Source organism: Lynx rufus, unplaced genomic scaffold (genome assembly GCF_022079265.1).
Source record: "Lynx rufus isolate CCGP_SWC_20201006 ecotype Redwood Valley unplaced genomic scaffold, mLynRuf1.p SCAF_2, whole genome shotgun sequence".
NCBI classification, from domain to species: domain Eukaryota; kingdom Metazoa; phylum Chordata; class Mammalia; order Carnivora; family Felidae; genus Lynx; species Lynx rufus.
The window spans coordinates 150,620,001-150,640,484 of NW_025814834.1; the positions used below are offsets into that span (position 1 = coordinate 150,620,001).

At 40.2% G+C, this 20,484-nt stretch overlaps 1 protein-coding gene and 1 long non-coding RNA gene across 3 annotated transcripts in view; one reads left to right on the plus strand and one right to left on the minus strand.

Annotated features, from left to right (window-relative positions):
* Window positions 1-8,082, plus strand: part of DDAH1 (dimethylarginine dimethylaminohydrolase 1) — a 135,683-nt gene extending 127,601 nt beyond the window's left edge. For both annotated transcript variants that reach the window (XM_047085864.1, XM_047085865.1), the window contains 2 exons: window positions 5,518-5,661; window positions 7,916-8,082. In XM_047085864.1, coding sequence (XP_046941820.1) covers window positions 5,518-5,661; window positions 7,916-8,032 — 261 coding nt within the window. In that variant the 3' untranslated portion in view covers window positions 8,033-8,082. The remainder of the gene's footprint in view (window positions 1-5,517; window positions 5,662-7,915) is intronic.
* The window catches only part of LOC124516510 (uncharacterized), a 31,609-nt gene that overhangs the window by 4,498 nt on the left and 6,627 nt on the right, over window positions 1-20,484 (minus strand). The window contains exon 2 of the long non-coding RNA XR_006963052.1: window positions 18,657-18,773. This is a non-coding gene — a long non-coding RNA (uncharacterized LOC124516510). The remainder of the gene's footprint in view (window positions 1-18,656; window positions 18,774-20,484) is intronic.

Below are 20,484 nucleotides of genomic sequence, written 5' to 3' on the forward strand. Positions count from 1 at the left end.
TGTGTTCCCTTCCAAATGGGGAGCTGCGCACCCTGCCTTGTGTGTATATATGTATTTCCTGAACCCAGCTATAAATAAATGGCAAGCTTTCTTATTTAGACAATAGCAACATATATGAGAAAGGAAAACAATCACTCTCACAGGAAAAGAGAAACCTGTTCTTTGTTCCAAAACACAGAAACTCTTTGTGTTTAGAATCAGAACCTTAGCTTTTTCAAGAAAAAAAAAAACAATGTATTTTTTGTTTATTACTTACAGTTACCACTTCCTAAATCCTTTTCATTTAGAAAGACTACGCCTGGCATTGCTTTTGTGTTTTCTCCTTTCCACAGTTAAACAGAACCACTCACTGCTCCAAATGGGACCTGTTCTATTATTAAAAGTCATTTCTTTTGGCACATTTTTAACCTGTCTTAAAATGATAACCATGGGACCTTGGTAAATTGATTGAAAAACTTCTCCTAAGGTGGCTTTGTTAAGACATTTATTTTAAGAATAACTCTCAGTAGAATTTACTGGTGAGTTACTTTATCTATTCCCAGTATTAAATTATGTCCCCACCAAGGATGTTATTATTCCTTTCCTGACAGTAATGGAAAAAAAAAAAAATGAAACTATCCTCAAACAATGCTATGTTGGCTACTGGCTCCGATGTCAGTAATTTTGAGAATACTCCCACCAGAAGCTATAAATTATAAATATAAGGTCCGGAAAAGAGAGAAACACCAAAGAGTGAGGAAAAGCAGTGATTACAGTTTCAAATAAATGTCAACAAAGCAAACACATAGGCACCAAGGGGGCAGGATTGTTCACTCGAGGAAGTGAGAGTGGGGGATGGGAGAGAGGGTGGAAAGAGATGGAAACCAAGTAAATAAAGCACACCACGAAAGGAAATCTACAGTCTCCATTACTCAGAAGAAACTGGGCACTTTCTGAAGTAGGCACAACCTTGGAGATTTTATTTTGTTCCCTCACTGATAAACAAGAAGTCAGCACTGATAACGATCCCTGATAACACTTCCTCTGGAATGTACAACATTCCATGTTTCTACTTCATTGTCACCACCGGACATGCATGAGTCAGACTGCGAGGTGGGAAAATTGGCCGGGCTGCTCTTGGGACCATTGAAGGTATAGTCAGGCCTATCGGTGTGATTTTGCCATGCTTCTTTCTCTTTCAACTCATCTCAGGAGGGATAGGTGATTTCTTTACCTTTGGATAAAGAATGCAGCAAATCATCTGTAGAGCAGATGGAAAACCAACTGGCAATTATCTAGTGCTTATGAATGGTGGGAGCAACTAGCCTAATGTGATAGACTAAAATGGGCTGCCCACAATTCTCCCAGTTGATTAGAAAATCGGGTCAATGGGAATATTCAGTTTTCTGGATTTTGTTTTCTTTGTGTCGGAGCTTGACCAGGTAACAATGGCTGTACATACCATGTTTTTTAAGGATCTTTGGGAAGTCCTTGAATCACTGAGGTCCCACTTAGTAAACCTCTGGCCCAGGGAACTGTCTCCCGGTGGTCTGGAAGAAATCCTAAACTTCTCAGATAAACTGTATCTAATCCACATGAAGGATGACAGTCAGTTCTAACTGTAAATGAGCAGACTAACCATCTTGGCCCACCTTCAACAACACACAACAGAGATTCAGACGTCATGCAGTCCTATTCCTTGCACCCAGAAAGAAACATGCTGGCCAGACTGACTAAGAGAAATTGATGAGAAGTTTTATAAATCCTAGTTTTTGTCTTGCATTTAGAGATAGCTCCACTTACATCTTGAAGAAATCAAACTGCTTATTGAGCTTCTGGACTATTTCACTAAATCACAGGTCACAAACTGACAGAGACATGTATGTGTTCAGTTTGATATACACAAGGTTTTTTCTTTTCTTTCTCTGTTTTAATGCTTTCAGGTCTAGTTTGCCCCAGGTCCACCACTTCCTATTATCTTACATCCAAAATCATTTGGGTTTAGGACCACAGGGTATAGTGTCCTATTGTACAACATAAGGAAAAAGACAAACATTGGCCTCACTGGTTTAGCCCGGTTCACATTAACAAATGAATTGTGTTTCTTTTTCTGGATGTAGATCGTACCTCATTTTTATACATGCAGTTGTTCACATACATAATTGTGAACATCTCAGTATAGTCTTGAGGTTTGCTATATCCTTTGAAAGGGGTGAAGAAATGAATCAATTAGCTGCAAGCATATTTTGATCTCCTTCTAGATGCCAAATGACTTGCAAGAAACAAAGAGGGAAAGGTGCACATTTATTACACATTGAATATGTACTAGGAACTTGTGCTAAGCACTTTACAGACATAATCTCTTTTGCTTTGTCTTTTAAAATAACCTTCAGAATTACTCTATAGGAAATAGGTATGACATTGTCATCCCATTTTACAGTTGAGGAAAATGAGCCTTGGAGAGCTTAAGTGACTTGCTCAAGGTCACACAGTTAGTGTATAGCAGAGCATAGATTCAGACCTTACCTCTTTCTGATTGCAGACTAGAAACTTGACCCCTACTTGGCTGGTCATGCGACCATAAAATACTATTAGCTTATTAAGGGCTTATTACTATGTCCCATTATATACATTATCTTCATGTACTTTCACAATAAGTGTATCAAAGGCTATTATTATCCCAGTTTTATAGTGAGGAAACCAAGAAGTCAAAAAACAAACAAAAAGCTTAAATTTACATTTAAAGCCTAGAGCTGAGACTCAATCCCAGGGGTCACTCCAGAGTTAATGGTTTAATGTGCCCCCTCCCATACAGTGAAAGCTACTATTAATGTGTTTTGAAAGCAGCCAAAAAGAAAGTCTGCATGTGTTTACATAGAAATTCATAATAGAAGAGAGCTACTTGGATATGCATTGTTTTTCTCTTAAATAAGCCTCTCCATTTTATTTCTGGACATACCCACTTTATAAAGAGGGCTAAGTTGAATATGTTTTTAATTTGCTTAGAGTAGTTACACTTTAGGAGTGTCTTTAACTTCTCATTTTTATACACTTTTTCTTCATTTTTATTTTTTAATTTTTATTTCATTTTTGAGAGAGAGAGAGCATGAGCTGGAGAGGGGCAGAGAGAAAAGGAGACAGAGAATCCAAAGCAGGCTCCATGCTGTCAGCACAGAGCCCAGCATGGGGCTCAAACCCACAAGCCGCAAGATCACAACCTTAGCTGAGGTCTGACACTCAACTGACTAAGCCACCCAGGCACCCCAGGAGTGTCTTTAACCTCTTAAATGTCCACATATCCAAGTAGATCTAAGATTTCTCAATCAGGGCTCTAAAGAAGAACCAACCCATCAGATGACACCCTCTCTGGATCCATCCCTTTAGGGAACAATTTAAATTAAAAAGTGCAAGAGAAACGTCCAGTCAAGTCCTATAACTATACCAAGCTGTACCATGTCAGAATAGGATTACATATGAAAGAAGAGTTAGTGATACCACAGGACAATAAATAATAAGTACCAAATGAGTACAGAAAAGGAGATGTTATAGTAGTTTATAGGAAAGCGAGATGTGCTGCAGCTCTGGAGGTCAAGAAAGAGAGCAAAGTAAGATGATTAAGAAAGGTTTTGAGTTGCACAGATTTGGGTTTAAATCTACCTGTATGACTTCGAGCAAGTTATTTGACTTCTCTATCAGTCCTGTTTGTTCATCTATAAAATGGGAATTTTGAGACGAGATAATAAATTTTCAATGTTTTCCATGGTGCCCTGCTTGTTCTTATTGTAGTATAATTGTTTGCCAGTCTCCTCCATTAGCCTGTAACCTCTGCAAACACTGGATCTGTGTCTTACTCATCTTTGTCTCTCAGCCTTTGATATAGTGCTTAAGCTCATCCCCATTGCTGATGTTTCCTTCTGTGCCAAGGATATTCCATTATCAGATTCCTCTTGCTCTTTCCCGGCTCTTGACATATTCCACACTAGGAGAAGTGAGCAGTTGACCTGATTGGTGGGTCGGTAGGAGCTTACCATATGCCACCCTTCACGTGGTCTTTGGAATGAATTTTCTGCAGGGAACGTGCTGTCTCTTGCACTCTTCCATACTGTGAATCTTGCTGTCCATTGCTGCCACGAGTGAGTGGTCAAGGCTTCCAAATTCTGAGGCCTAGTAATATGAAGCACATTTCCATACAAATATTAAGGGATAAAGGGAGACCTGGCTGGAAAGGTAGATCAAGCCAGATTGTGGAAAAGATATTGGTATACCGTTATAGCATGACATTTCAGCAAATTCCTTATAATGTATGGATATTGATAAAGAATGGAAAGAGTCTGCATAGCGAAGCCCAAAATATATTTAAGTTGTTGTGGGGTTGTTTTTTGTTTTCGTTTTGTTTGTTTGGTGTTTGGATATTTTTGTAGTGAGGTTGTGGTTGTTTTTTGGGTTTTTGTTTTCATTTTTTTTTTGAAAAGACGAGAATGAGATCAATTTTTAAATTTTGTGCAAAGTTCATTTTTGTGATTTTTTTTAAACTATTTTTTTTTAATTTTTTTTTTCAACGTTTATTTATTTTTGGGACAGAGAGAGACACAGCATGAACGGGCGAGGGGCAGAGAGAGAGGGGGACACAGAATCGGAAACAGGCTCCAGGCTCTGAGCCATCAGCCCAGAGCCCGACGCGGGGCTTGAACTCACGGACCGCGAGATCGTGACCTGGCTGAAGTCGGACGCTTAACCGACTGCGCCACCCAGGCACCCCTTTTTTAAACTATTTTTATAGTAAGGCATTAATAATCCCATCATTTGATGAATAGACCTGTTATATCAGGTTTTTTGTTTGTTTTTTTTTTTAACCAGGTGTGGTCTGGGGACCATCTGCCTCAGAATTACCTGGAGAGGTTTAGAATGCAAATTTTCTGTGCCTCACTTCAAATCTGACAGACCAGAATCCCTGGGGATGAGACCTAGTGAGACCTAGGAATAGGAGTTTAACATTCTCAAGTGATTTTTATGTTTATTGTATTAAGGACATCACCTGCACAGACAGGTTAATTCAATTTAAATGTATCTACCAGAGGAAATGGGGGGGGGGTTATTACTAAATCAGATTATTGACAAGAATGATTACCACTAGGGACCCTTTTTCCTATAGAGCAGGGCAGCCCTTCTTACTCAGCCAAGAATATCATCAAAACCCCCGCTGGGCCTTTGTATATGTGTCCATTTCATGTCTTAGTGATAGATCTTATGAACAAAAACAAAAAATTGTGGACAGTTTTAAAACCTTTTTAAAATTACACACAAATGCACACTTTCATAAAACAAAGCAAAACAAGAAGAACCCTTCCAGCTCTTCCAAAGAATCATAGCTTCATCGAGTTTTCCTCCTGGGATTCTCAATGACTAGAGGAAATAGGCAGGAACTTGACAAGAACATTCTTAGGCATCCGTTGCAAGCTTATTCCCACACACTGCCTTCCTTCTGTTTGAAAGTGTGGGGAAATGCTCTGCTTAAACCTGCTTTGTTTGTCTTTATAGATCATGCAACAGATGAGTGACCACCGCTATGACAAACTCACTGTGCCTGATGACATGGCCGCGAACTGTATATACCTAAATATCCCCAACAAAGGCCACGTCTTGCTACACCGAACCCCAGAAGAGTATCCAGAAAGTGCAAAGGTAAAAAACCCTCCTTCCTGGCCACTGCAGCTGAATAGGCCTCCATGACAGTCTTCCTGCCTAGGGAATTTTTTCATGATGGAGTGACAGATAACAGGCACTTCCTTTTCCTCTATACACATCAAATCATTATGAAAGCAGAAAGGATAATATAGGTCACAAGGAAAGTTTGATTTAACTCACGCTTCTCATTCATGTCATTGGTCACTAATGTGTGCACAGTAGTTGAGGTGATTGTGTCTGGTATTCAGAACTTTTCAAATAAGTACTTAGATCTCCCAAGTCTGTGCTCCAGCTCTGATTACACATACCTCCCCACACTTAAATACCCATTAAGCATAGACACCTACAATTAGATGGTCAACTCGAATTGTTTTCGGACAAATGTGAGCTGCCCTTCCTCAGAACGTCATTAGCTTCTTATGGCAGAGAAGTATGAATGACCCAGAGGTGGGCGCTCATTGTCAGGGCTACAAAAAGAAGGGCTTTGGGCTGCACACCCCAGGTAGCAAAGGATCAGAAAGAGCAAAAAGAAAATATACTTGCAGTCAGGCACCTACCTGTCCCTCTAAGAGCCTCTGCATTTATGTGCCAACAAGGGAATTGTCCCTAGATATGGAATTCTTTCTGGTCTTAGAAGATGTTCCTTTGTCTTTCAGGGCATTCTGCCAGTCTCATTTGTATACTTTAGCAACTGCAGTTTACTTTAACCACGGAGACACAACAGTGCTCATCCATAGACCCTCCACATGTCCATATCTGTTTTAGGCATTTCAGCATCTTTAGCTCTGCCTGAAGGAATAAGATATTCATACTGAGCATTACACAAGAGCCTTTGATAACCACTCATCTTTTTTTACATCTAACTTAAAATTTTACATCTTTAAACATTTTAGAAAATGTTTTGGCTATTTTTTAAATATTTGATATTGTGTAATTACTAGGCTTATCTTAATTAGTCACCTTCTTGGCAGATTAAAAGAAAATGGTGGGGAGATACATAGATGATTTCTCTGTTTCCATGGCGGAAAGTGTGACGCTGAGGAAACTATAGGACCCCTTACCTCATACTGGGGCTTAACCAGCTCTCAGATGAATAGTGGGTCTCATATTTTATTGTGCCTCAGGTTTGTTAAAAAAGCATGTTCCTAGATCTAGAATCTGCACCCTAGAATCCTAGAATCTGCAATACCAACAAGTACCTAGGTCACCGCACTCACTTGGAGAAACACAGCTCTGGATCGTTCCTGCTTCTCCAGCCACAGTGATCATCTGACAACCAGACGATGATTAACCTCTTCTGGATTCAGTCCTGTGTCTATCAACAGTAACGATGATAGCATCCATGTTCACTAAGGCTTCCCCTGCTCCAGGCACTGGGCCAAGTGCGCTGCGTGCATTATCTTATTGATTCCTTACTGCGGCCCTGGGAGGGCGCTCTTGCTACTCTAATTTTACAGAGTAGTAACCCAAGGCTAAGAGGGGACATGGCATTTTGGTTGAAGTTACACTTTAGGTGGTGAGTTGACAGAACTGGGTTTGGAGCCCAGCTCTGGCTCCAGCACTCTTAGTTAACCACTGTACTGAATTTTAAGGAGCAAAGTGCTTCCTGAAGAAGCATGGTAGATTGCTTTTAGACAGTGTGTTTTCAAGGGATTTTGTTGTTGTTTTTTTAATGTGCTTTGTTTGATCATCAGAGAACAATCTGTGGACTGTTAATTTGAAGTTTTGACACATGCTTTCTATTAGTGTCAAAAGATGCTATAAAATTCACACCTGTAATTTAAAAGCAGTTTGACCTGAAATACTTCATTTAAATTCTGTTTTGTCAGGTTTTTCCAGTGGTGTTGGTAAGGAAAGAAACATTAAAGTACAGTTAAGAGGGTTTTAAAGTGTGGAGAGGGAGAGTACTATTGAGTCTGAAAACACTGCCACCGGCTTTCACGTATCGCTCAATCTCCCAGTGACAACGGCAGAGTGAAGGCATCTCTAGTAACAACCACATTTTTGACACATCTTTGCCTTTGAGGTTAAAGCATAGAGCTAGTGGTTAACCAGTGCTGCTAGCTCCATCAGTATGGCTGTGGGCACATATGTGGTCTAGATTGTATGCACATCTTGGGGTTACATGGCTGAGATGCCTAAACTTGCAAGCCACGTTAATTCTCTGCACTAGGCAAGGAGGTGGGGGTAGGGTAATACAGAGGCAGAGGCACAATCCTTCTTCTTTACCTCTCCTTGATTCCTGCTGCAGGTTTATGAGAAGCTGAAGGACCATATGCTGATCCCCGTGAGCCATTCTGAACTGGAAAAAGTGGATGGGCTGCTCACATGCTGCTCAATTTTAATTAACAAGAAGGTAGACTCCTGAGTTGAAGTCCCTCCCTTGTAGCCAGCAATACTGCACTCACAAGGCCGATAACTGTACCACTCCTATCGTGTTCATTGACAATCTACTGTGCCACTGTGCTACTAACTCTGGTTTACAAAAGTCTGATTCCAAGTTTGCTTCATTCTGCACCCCCCCCCGCCCCTTGCGGTGGTACCTAAGCCGTGGGTTTTGCTAAATGAATTAAGCAATCTAGAAAATATAGAGCTAATGAATTATTGAACTGTGATTAATAATAGTAAAGAAACACTCATTTTAGTGTTTGTATTATTGGTGTGAAATATATATATGCTGTTTAGTTGCCAATATATGCTAAAGGGTATCTTCTTGATCAGTCAGATAGGCTGGGTTGTTTTGTGTTTTGTTTTTTGTTTTTCTCTGTATCATTAATCATCTTTGGTTCCTGAAAAATTCCCTCGTTCCTGGATCCTCTCCGTTTCCTTCTTTTTTTTTTTTTTTTTTCATCTGAACTCTGGAAATTTTGTTTCCAGTTATTTTCTTTTGCCTTTCCCACTTCTATTACCTTAGGTAAAATCCACTGTCTTGCCTTCTGGATACCTTCCTGCAGGCCTCCCCCATCTGCCACATCCGTCTCCTCTGGCTCATGGCTACATATTTGGCCACCACCTCCATTCTCCCCAGGAAAGGCAGACAGGTCCCTCAGCAGAATTGTGACCAAAATCAGAGAGACTATTTGGGGAAGAGTTAACTACAAAGAAGCATATCCTGATGGGGTTTGCCCCAGATAACTAAATTCCATAAGTAGGACACCACAGCTAGGCAGGTAAATTCAGCTCCATAGGGTTGCTAGGATCGTAGATCAAGACACTTGGAAACACCATATGGGTACAATGTCTTAGGAAGTCTTTTAAGTCACATTCCATGAATTTTTGCTTTATCACTAGCCATTTACAGACCTTGGGGAATACTCTTATTTATTCCATCAGCTCATTTCTATTCCCACCCCCCCACCATCGTGACTCACCCTATTTCCAGCCTTCTACCCCCCTGCAATTATCCTGGTCTAACGACGTGATTTCTTTCAAAAGAGACATTGCATCTAAAAGTGATTATTGATGGTCTAGTGAGAGCCAGATGGAGCATGTACAGGAAGTGATCCGCTTGGTGCTTGAAACCGCAGACAATGGACAATTCTACTTTGAAATATCTATGATGATGTACTGTGGAATTCAATTAACACTTCTTTCCTCTCTAGTTTTTAAATTACACAACCTAAAACTGATGCCAGTCTCTTACAAAGAACAATGCCGCAGTGAAGGGAGAGATCATTGTCTTTTACTTAAACCTGAAAGAAACAGCCTCTTAGCAGGCCAAGGAAATGGTACTTTCCAAGGAATGGTGACTGATCCAGGCATGTTATCAAACTTCCTAGTCATCTCCACCTTTCCGGTATTGCCTGTAGCTTGTTGTTCAAGATTAACAATCAGGGAGATTAAGAAATATGACTGAAAGTCTTGCTCTGCTTACCTATGTATTTCTAACCAATCATTTCTTAGGTTTAGTGACCAAATGGAAGTGATAAGCCTCTGAGAAAACCAAGGCATCCGTAACTACTATCTGTCTTTTTCATTTATTTGATGATCTAATGCCAGGATTTGAAGAATTCCTTTCCTCTCCTTTTTGCTTAACTTTAAATTCATTTCACATGCAGATATCTTATATAGCATCCCATGAATGAACCATATCTTAGTCACTGTCATATTTGGAATTGTCTCATCATAGGTGAATAGTATGTTTTTACCAGAGAGAAAATGAATGTTACCCACATGCTCAAGTTAATAAGGAAAAATTGTCTTCCACAATTATGGTTGCCCTTTTGGGTTAAATCTGGCTCTGAGCTGGCAAAATCAGAACTTCTCCCTGGAAGAGTTCAGCATCTCAGAAACAATCTGGGGAAAATTAACCTAGTCAGCCACATGAGGCTTAATAGCAAGTGGCATATAATTTTTAATATCTTTACTTCTGTCACCCCCAACTGAAGAACTGTATTATAGTCGATTGCAGGTAGTTAGATTTTTCTTCTGAACAATCTGTTCTGCAGAAGGCTGTTTTCCACCTTTCCTTTCCTTTGCTTGCCCTCTTTGCTCCTCTGTCCCAAGAAGTCACTTAGAATCTGTGTGCCTCTTCTACAGAATCTCATTCTATGCTATGTCAACTGACTAGGCTGTCTTCTTTGGACTCCCTACGTGATGATGTGAAAACCCAAAATATCTGCAGCATAGTAGTAGTATTTTTTGATGTTCTCGTAAGCATAATGTTCTCTTTTCGGAGGAAAGATAACCTGTTATTACATAGGTTCACCTCTGGCCCGTTGTGATTTATAAGGATACATAAACTAACAGAAGCTGCTCTTTGACATTGTGAAGACAATAGGAATTATATTAAAGTAAGGAAAAGTTGAGTCAGAATTACTTGGTCGGTAAGATTCAGTCTAATAGGGGCAATATAGAGAAAGTACATTATTTAGCATTATTTCTTCAACTCTAATGAATCACTATAGAAATCAGCAGGCAGATCTCTAATGTGTATTGATTGCTCTTTAAGCTACTGTGAACAGATTACTAAGGCTATCTCTTCATCTCTAAGGGGGAAATAGTCTGTAGATGAATAATGTGACTTATATAGAGTTGCATGTTAGTCTTGGTAATTATTTAATCTTTAACATTCTACAGAACTCAGACATGATTTCAACATGGTGTTAGATGTGTGCATTTTGATTTGCTGACCATCACATTCCAGCCAATGTATGGTTATCCACTCTGTGTGCCAAAACCAGTAAATGCCTTTCACGGCTCTTTAGTCCAGAGAAGTTCTGCACTGATTTTGGTCTCTTGTTGTCCTGATCCTACAAGTATACAAATCACGATGGAATAAAGTGTGAATTGTACTGTGACCAACAGCATGTGTCTCTTTTTTGCAACAAAAACTGCTGTAGTAAATGAAGTAACCATTGCCTTGCTGTCAGAGATGGGAAGTTTTCTCTGTTGTCCCATAATTAGAAATACTGTACCTGTAAATCCACTGCCATCAAAATCTTGGGTTGAAACGATATTTGAAGTGATACTTCATACTTCAGGCACTAAAAAGTGTGCATGATACCCAGACAAGGTCAGGAGATCTTGATTTCACATGTGCTCCTCCTTAAGGCTTCCTTTGTTCCCTTTCACTCCTAACTGTGGTCAGCACATTACACGGTTCAGTCATGGAAACCATGCAACAATTTTTTCCTGTGTTCATGCAAGAGTTTGGTTTTGGTTTTTGTTTGTTTGCAGTAAGCATCTTTTAGGAAATTTGAAGATTTTTTATTGAGTCTTTTTTATTTCCACCAATTTTTTTTCGAGCTGAAATCAGCTTTATTGTTTTCCTTTTCTGATTGTAAAAATAACCACTCACTGTAAAAGTAAAATTCAAGGGGCGCCTGGGTGGCGCAGTCGGTTAAGCGTCCGACTTCAGCCAGGTCACGATCTCGCGGTCCGTGAGTTCGAGCCCCGCGTCGGGCTCTGGGCTGATGGCTCAGAGCCTGGAGCCTGTTTCCGATTCTGTGTCTCCCTCTCTCTCTGCCCCTCCCCCGTTCATGCTCTGTCTCTCTCTGTCCCAAAAATAAATAAACGTTGAAAAAAAAAAAAAATTTTTAAAAAAAAAAAAAAAAAGTAAAATTCAAATAATACAAAAGAAACTATAAAAATAAAAGTAAAGAAAAAAATACCCAAAATTTCATAACCTAGAGATGCTCTTCTTAATATTTTGAAGAATATCCACAGATATAAAGAGGTACAGATATAAATGTGGAATAATTTTACATAATTATGCAGTTCAGTAGCCCGCTTCCACTTAACAGTAGATTGAAGGCATCTCCCCATGTCAATAAGTAGAGATCTACATCATCAATTTTAACAGCCCTGAATATTCTATGATATGGTTGTCGAAGCAGTTCTTTCTAATTTATATGGAGTGTTATATCACAGATGTTCAGTATGCCCATGTTGCTAGTAGCCCGGGGTCTTCAAGCCGTCAAAAATGTCCTGCTTATGAGGTTTCACACACACCCAGAGTCAGTTCAATCTGGTGTCTTCTCGTGGTAACTAAATGGTACATGCACTTGCTCATTAGAAGCACAGAGTAATTAAAATTCCTTGGAGACATCATTGTTGTACCATATCTTCTCAACTTGATTAGTTCTCCCTTATCTAGGCCAGCATTGAAATGGCATGGAAGCTAAAAAGAAAATGCCAACTACCACCCTGGCACATCTGCCCAGGGCCCCCGTAGGCAATGGAACCCTCCACCTAAGTGCCAGAGTACTTACTCCTCACAGAAGAGAAAGGAGAACTTTTTAAAGGAAGAGTTGGCAGGGCTTTCCTGACTGATCTTCCTCCCAGCCTTCCAGAAGAATGGCAGAAGGTAAGAATGAGAAAAATCCCCTCTCGTGACAAGCTACAGATTCTGGAAATGGGACTTTTAGCTGAATGAATAATGCTGGCCAACAGTATTTTTAGACAAGTGAGCACATATTTAACAAATGCGCACACTGCCAGGCTCTGGGGTGCAGCTCCTGTCTTTCCAGAGCTGGCAGTGTGGGAGGGCCAAGGAAGACAACACAAGATCACAAATGATTATGACACAAAAGAAGGTAGGGTAAGAACTAAAAAGAACAGCACCATGGTGGTTCCCAAGTAGGGGAGACCTGACAGAGGAACCAGGGTTTGATCTGGACTTGGAAGGACAGCCCTGGCTTCAGTAAGCCAAGATGGGAGGCCAGGTATTTGAGGATGAGGAAACAGCATGAACAAAGGCATGGAGGTGGGAGAGCATAGTATGCACTTCAGAAGTGCTTCTCATGGGGGCACCTGGGTGGCTCTGTTGGGTTAAGCATCGGACTCTCGATTTCAGCTCAGGTCATGATCTCAGGGTCATGAGATGGAGCCCTGTGTCAGCATGGAACCTGCTTGGGATTCTCTCTCATTCTCTGTCTCTCTCCATCTCTGTCTCTGTCTCTGTCTCTGTCTGTCTGTCTGTCTCTCTCTCTCTCTCTCTCCTTTCCTGCCCCCCTCTCAAAATAAGTTAATAAACATTAAAAAAAAAATGTGCCTATCGTGTACCAGTTAACTATGCTTAGACCCTGGGGGCACAATGGTGACAGGACCTGCTTTGCTGGAATTCACATTCACAGAGGAAGACAGACATTAAACAAGGGATGGCAGGTGTGATGAAGATTGTAGAAGGAGAATGGGGTGTGCAGAGCAGATGGTAGGGGTAAGCAAGTAGATTTGTTGGGCTGAAACACAGGGAAATACAATAGTGAGACCATGCAGGTTGGGATGTCAAGAGTCTTGCCTGCTAAAAGGGGATATTAGACTGAATCAGCAGTCTGTGAGGATCTCCTGAAGACTTTGGGGTCAGAGAATGATATTACTGCATATGGCAGCATCATATAGGATGATGGGGATTGCTGAGTTTAATTTCCCCTGGTTTAATTTGTCATTTAAATATCTCTTCTTGGGGCGCCTGGGTGGCGCAGTAGGTTAAGCGTCCGACTTCAGCCAGGTCACAATCTCGCCGTCCGTGAGTTTGAGCCCCGCGTCGGGCTCTGGGCTGATGGCTCAGAGCCTGGAGCCTGTTTCCGATTCTGTGTCTCCCTCTCTCTCTGCCCCTCCTCCGTTCATGCTCTGTCTCTCTCTGTCCCAAAAATAAATAAATTAAAAAATATATATATCTCTTCTTACCACCAAAATGGAGCCTGAAAGCCAGGCAATTATCTCTCTATATGTATTTTCTCTCCTGAAAAACAGATTAATAACACCTTTCCCTCCCAACTCCAAAGGGACATTTTCAACACAAATGAGATAAAAAGGACTGAAGAGTTCTTTGGAAGAAAGGTATAATGTAAATATCATTATCATCATCATTATCCTCATTAACTCCTATCACAGCAAGTCTGGTTCCCATCAAAATGTCATCTTCTATTTGAAACATCAATCACCGCTCCAGAAATAACAAGATTTTCATCATTGATGCCTGTAAGCTAGCCTGACAGCTTCCATGGCGAATTCACAGGTTTCCTTGGTAGCCAACATGGCTGTTGTGAAGACATACTTGCATGAGGCAACTGTTGGCAAATCAGAATGTTCCCCATCTCCCTTCCCCCTCCAAACATTCATTTCTAACTCAGTGAAAGCTGGCCACTTATAGCACAAGATAACTGAGGTTATCAGCCTTTTAGGAGAATGTGTAAGAGCCAAATATGTTACTGTCACTATAAATAAGTACAAGATTCAAACCAGTATGCCAGCTAACCTCTTGGTAAAATATAGCTTGGGCTGGCTTGTGACATGAATGCCTAAAAGTAATGTTGGGTCTCTAGGTCTTAGGAAGCCCCCTCTGTTTATAAATAGAAAGTTTAGTCATCTAGCTATGAATACAAAGAAAGAGTTTCAGTGAATTAACATAGACCTAAGAAAGTAGCTTGCTTTTTCCTATGCTTAAGTTTTAAAAGTAATTTTTTTAAGTTCTTGCTCATGGACAAAGAAACATATTGATTAGCTAGGACTTTGGGATAGAACTCATAGGATGACAGCTCAAAGTTAAATTAGGAAACCATGTGCTATGTGTTGAAATTTTCCACTATCTCTCAAGGGTGCAAAAGACTCTACATACTTCACATTGGTGCAGGAAACGTTCAGGAACCAAACCACTTCTGATTCTAAACGACAGCCAAGCTATGTAGAAATGTTACCTCTTCTACTTCTGGAAAGAGCTTGTGGAATAAACACATTCATGGATGCAACAGAGGCTTCAAATTCCAGGGCAGGACACGAACAAAATCATCTGTCTTGTTTACATGGGACCCATGTGAGCATATGAGGTCCCCTAGAGTTAATTCTAGGGCAGCAACATGGGGCTTGCTTCCTTTTTTAGGCTTGATAATAATTAGGGGAGACCAAAGGAACATTGTTATCATGGAAGGATGGTAACAAGAAGTTTATCTGACAAGAAATAGAATTCACCCCTCCTTAGATCAGATAAAGAGATTTGAATGATGGTCTGTGTCAAAGGTATGGATGTTCAGGGTAAAAACAAGGGGTGGTGACACCCAGAAACCAGCTGTCAGCAGCACCCTTATGACCAGCAGAACAAGGACAGAAAATCATGCTACTGCATCTGAGACAGAGAAAGAAGGTCCACAGCTCCAGCCAGAGATCAGGTTCCAGAACAGGGAATCCAACTTCAGCCTCTCTTTCTACTCTCTGATCTGCTGGTGCCTCCAATGACTGAACAAAATGGCAAGATGGCCAGTGGGGGAGCCCAGGCAATGCCGTCTTCAGAGGTGAGCCTCCTGGGCCATAGAGCTGGCAGAGAAGGGCAGAGAAAGGATTTGGAAAGGGTAGAGGATATTCAGCACAATGCCACACTATGAAAATGAGCTCTTACCCCTTCAGAAAGGGCCATCACCAACTCTGTCTCTCAAGGTTGGCATTTAAATCATTTTTCTTGGCAAATTGCTCAGGCACATGCCAGTTCTATGGTCTGGTTCTCCCTCTCAACATCAGAAAATGGTTGGAGCAGAATCAACAGTAGGACAGGAGTCTGCATAGCCTGAGGGTGAGAGTACATCACATTCCAGACCCATGAGTCCTGGACCTCTTTAGTAAGCACTATGTTAATTCTAAAATTAGAGCAGTCCCTTGGGCACCTGGTGTTCAAAAACAGCTAGGTGCCTTTTTACAGCATGCTCATGACCTGCTGGTGACATAAAGTTGTTTAGGATTCCAAAGAACCTATTTTCTGTTTCCCCTTCTGTTTGTACACACAGCCAATCCTGCTAGGCTCAAGCTGTGTTTGGCCATGGTTATGTTGTTCCTGGGGATAATATTCAGATATTCAGTCTAAACTAATAGCAGCTAGCTCCCCATTCCTGGAGGTGTTCAAGCAGAGACTAAAGGACCGCATCCAAGAGTGGTTGTAGAGAGATTACTCAAGCAGGTAAAATCTAATATAGATAACATCTAACATCTTTTACCACCCTTCAATTCTATAATTAGGTTTTGTGCTGTTCTGATCCTTGGTGACTTTCCTTCCCACTCTGGGCCCTACCCCCCAGTCTCTTGAACATATGAACATTGTTCTCATCTATTAAATAACAATAATAAAAGTTCCACGTCTACCATGATTGCATGAGATCCGTGGACTGACTCTCCAACAAAACTGAGGAACATTTTTTTTTGATGGGTCATTTTTTCCAGGTTTATTCAGGTATAAATGACAAAATTGTAATGTATTTAAGTTGTACAGCATGGTAATTTGATATATGTATATATGATGAAATGATTCCCACAGTCAAGTTAACACATCCATTACCTTTACACAGATAATATTTTTTAGTGAAGTACTCAAGGCCAACTTACTTTTAGCAAATATCAAGTATATAATACAACATTATTAACTACAGTCTCCAATCTGATCACTAGATTTTTTTTTTGAAGAATAGTTGACACAGATTTTTTTTTTTAAGAAACATTATCTGGAAATGGTTGTAAGTGCATGAATCAAGTGAAGAAACAGTCAAGAAAATCTGCCCAACTTGGTAAGATCACTGAGAATCTATGGTATTTGCACGTTTCTTCCTCCCTTCCCAGCTCAGTGAGAGAGACCTCCCACTCTAGACTGAGAGCTAAGAACACAGAGCCCTTTCTCCCCACAGGTGAGAGGAGAGACCTCTCCATTTCTCACCTGCCCCACGCCACCTGTTGCTGAGATTAACTTCTGGGCAAGTGTGGCTGCGAAGTTGGGCTCCCCTCTTCCTCCCAACCTCAATTGTATGGGACAGAGGCTCTATGTTGAGCACTGCACCAAGAAGAATATGAGACCTCGAACACCCTTCCCCCAGCTAATGGGATGGGGGTTCTAGCCAGAAGAGGCAAGCCAGAAGACCTGAGGCTACAGTCCCCCCTCCACCAAACATTTGTCAACTAAAGCAAAGGCCTCAGAGAAGAACTCACCATTTTCCCTGCCCCCAGCTAGAGCCAAGCATCAGAGATTTTGCCCAGGGGGAGAAAGCAGGCTGTAGAACAAAGAATTCCAAATTCCTCACCAAAGAACTGACTTCATTTGCAAGTTCAAGTCTAAAAGTGCTCTCAGCAGAAAAGCCTCTCCTCTGCTATCCCGCCAGCTGCTCCCTTGAGGGGTATTCAGGAAACTTCTATCTCCTTTAAAAAATAATAAAAACTAAAGGCACCCTCAAAAACAGTGGAGGTTGTCATGAAAAGCAGTTGGGAGGAGATTGGTAGATTACTTGGAGATCCAGGCTAAACTTTAGGCAGCTAGCTTGGAAAAGAAGAAGTACCCCTGTTCACAGATAACATGATCTTGTTTATATAAAAACCTAAGGAGTCCACTAAAAAATGGTTAGACCTAGTAAAAAGAGTGTGGCAAGGTTGAAGGATACAAGACCAATATCAAAAATCAATTGCATTTCTATATACTTGCAATGAACCAGCTGAAAGTGAAATTAAGAAAAAATTATTCCATTTACAATAATATCAGAAAGAATAAAATACCTAGGAATTAATTTAATAGAATAAGCACAAAACTTATACTCTGAAAATGATAAAGTATTGTTAAAAGAAATTAAAGAAGAGTTAAATGAGTGGGAAAATCTCTCATGTTCATTGATTAGGAGACTTAATAGTGTTAAAATGGTGATACTTCCCAAATTGATTTACACATTCAATGCAAAACCTGTTAGAATCCCAGCTGACTTCTTTGTGGAAATTGACAAACTGACTCTAAAATTCATATGGATTTACAAGGAGCCCCCTATAGACAAACAATAGTGGGAAAGAAAAACAAAGTTGGAGGATTCACACTTCCCAATTGCAAACTTCAAAAGCAACAGTAATTAAAACAGTGTGGTACTGGCATAAGTATAGACATATAGATCATTAGAATAGAACTGAGATTCCAGAAATAAATCCGTGTTTTTATAATCAATTAATTTTCATCAAGGGTGTGAAGACTATTTAATGGGGGAAAGGATAGTTTCTTCAACAAATGCTGCTGGAACATCTTGGATACCCACATCAAAAGAATGAAGTCGGACTCTGCCCTCACACCATATATAAAAATTAACTCAAAATGGGCCAAATATCTAAGTGGGAAAATATAAAACTCTCAGAAGAAAACATAGGAGCAAATCTTCATGACCTTGAATTTGGCAATGGCCAAATACTTTAGTTATGACACTAAAAGCATAAACAACAACAACAACAAAATAGATGAATTGGACTTCCTCAAAACTGAAAACTTTGTGCTTCAAAGGACACTATCAAGAAAGTTAAAAGATAACTCACCAAGTGGGAGAAAATATTTGCCAATCACATATCTGATAAGGTATTACATGTAGAATATATAAAGAACTCTTAAAACTGAATAACAATTAAAAAAAAAGATAACCCAATTTTTAACATGGGGAAAGGATCTGAAGAGGCATTTCTCCAGAGAAGATATACCAATAAGCAACAAACACATGAAACATCATCAGTCATCAGGTATGTGCAAATCAACATTACAAGGAGATACCATTTCATACCCATTAGAATGAGGAGAATCAGGGGTGCCGAGGTGGCTCAGTTGGTTAAGCATCTAACTTTTGATCTCAGCTCAGGTCTTGATCTCGGGTTTGTGAATTCAAGCCCCACATTGGGCTCTGCGCTGGGCATGAAGCCAAGTTAAAAAAAAAAAAAGAAGAAAAAAAATGAGGAAAATCAGAAAGTCAGATAATAAAACATTTGTAACAATGTGGAGAATCAGAACCCTCATACACTGCTGATGGAAATGTAAAACACAGACACTTTGGAAAACAGTCTGGCATTTCCTTAACACGTAAACATTCAGTTTCCAAATGACCCAACAGTTCCACTCCTAGGTATATACCCAAGAGAAATGAATACACATGTCCACACAAATATTGTGTACCTGAACACTTGTAGCAGCATTATTCAAAATAACCAAAGGGGTGAATCAACCCAAATGTATACCAAATGAGTGGATAAACAAAATGTGTTAGCTCCACACAATGGAGTATTATTCAGCCATTAAAAAGAATGGAGTATTGATACATGCTACAACATCAATGAACCTTGAAAACATTAAGGGAAAAGAAGCCAGTCACCAAAGACTACATACTGTATGATTCCCTGATGTGAAATTCTAGCATAGGCAAATTTGTAGAGACAGACTGGTTGCTTACTGGTTGCTTAGGGCTAAGAGTGGAGGAGGAGGGGAAAGAGAGAATAGAGGAAGTGACAGCTGGGAATAGAGGGTTTCTTTTTGACAAAATGAAAATGTTCTAAAATTGATTGTGGTGATAGCTGCATGTAACTGAATATGCTTAAAACCCCTGAATTCACTTTAGGTGGGTGAATTGTTTGGTATATGAATTATATCTCAATAATACTATTTTTTTTAATAACAGTAATAATATTCTTCATATCTCAAAAGGTAGTTGGGAACATCAAATGAGAGAATTTATGTGAAAGTACTTGGGACCCTATGCAGTGCCATACAGATGTCTGTAGCCTTTTATATTCTTGAATGAGATCAATCAGCTTTTCACCAGCACCTGTCAGTACAAAACTCATAAGCTGCCATTCCTAAAACTACCTTAGCCCCCAATTAGATTTCCTTTTCTTCAGTATTTAAAATTCATGGACAAATTCATTCATTTCACCCTTGAAATCGCTCTGCATAATAATTGCCGTGGAATGCTTCTTACCATCACAGCCTTTTTAAAAGAGGAAATAACATTTCTTTTATATGTTTTCCTAAAATTCAGCTCAAGTGTGCATAATTACCACTCATCCCAAGTTCCTCGTTGTGTCAACCATGAAGTCTACATAGTGTATATAATAATTTGCTAACTGGTAATCATTCCTTTCCCCTCAAGTTCCCAAACCCCTCATTATATTTTGGCCATCACTATGCTTTTCTGAGCTGCGGTGAACAGCAGTCTGAATAAAGCAAAAGGAGATGAGATATTTGCTCGAAGTGGTGAGGCTGAGAATAATATTGAAAGAATCTGGTTCTTGGCCAGGTGAGCCTATGAATGCAGCATCACTGCACCATTTTTAGACAGGAGAAGGAGAGAGAAATCAAGTTACCCTTTCTGGCGGCATTTTCTTTGCTTGGCTGATCTGGCCAATCCTGCAGTCTAAATAACCCTAGCTTCCTCATGCAATTATACAGCCTTGGGGCCCAGTCATGTTTCATTTGGCATGCAAGCAGCTGATGCCCTCTTGATCTCTTTTTTTAAACTTTGCAAATAGTATTTAATGATAAGAGCTTTTTTAAAAAGCTCTATGTGCCTAGCCTGGTGCCAGGAAGTGTTATGTGCCTCCTCACAAGTGCCCTATGAAGCC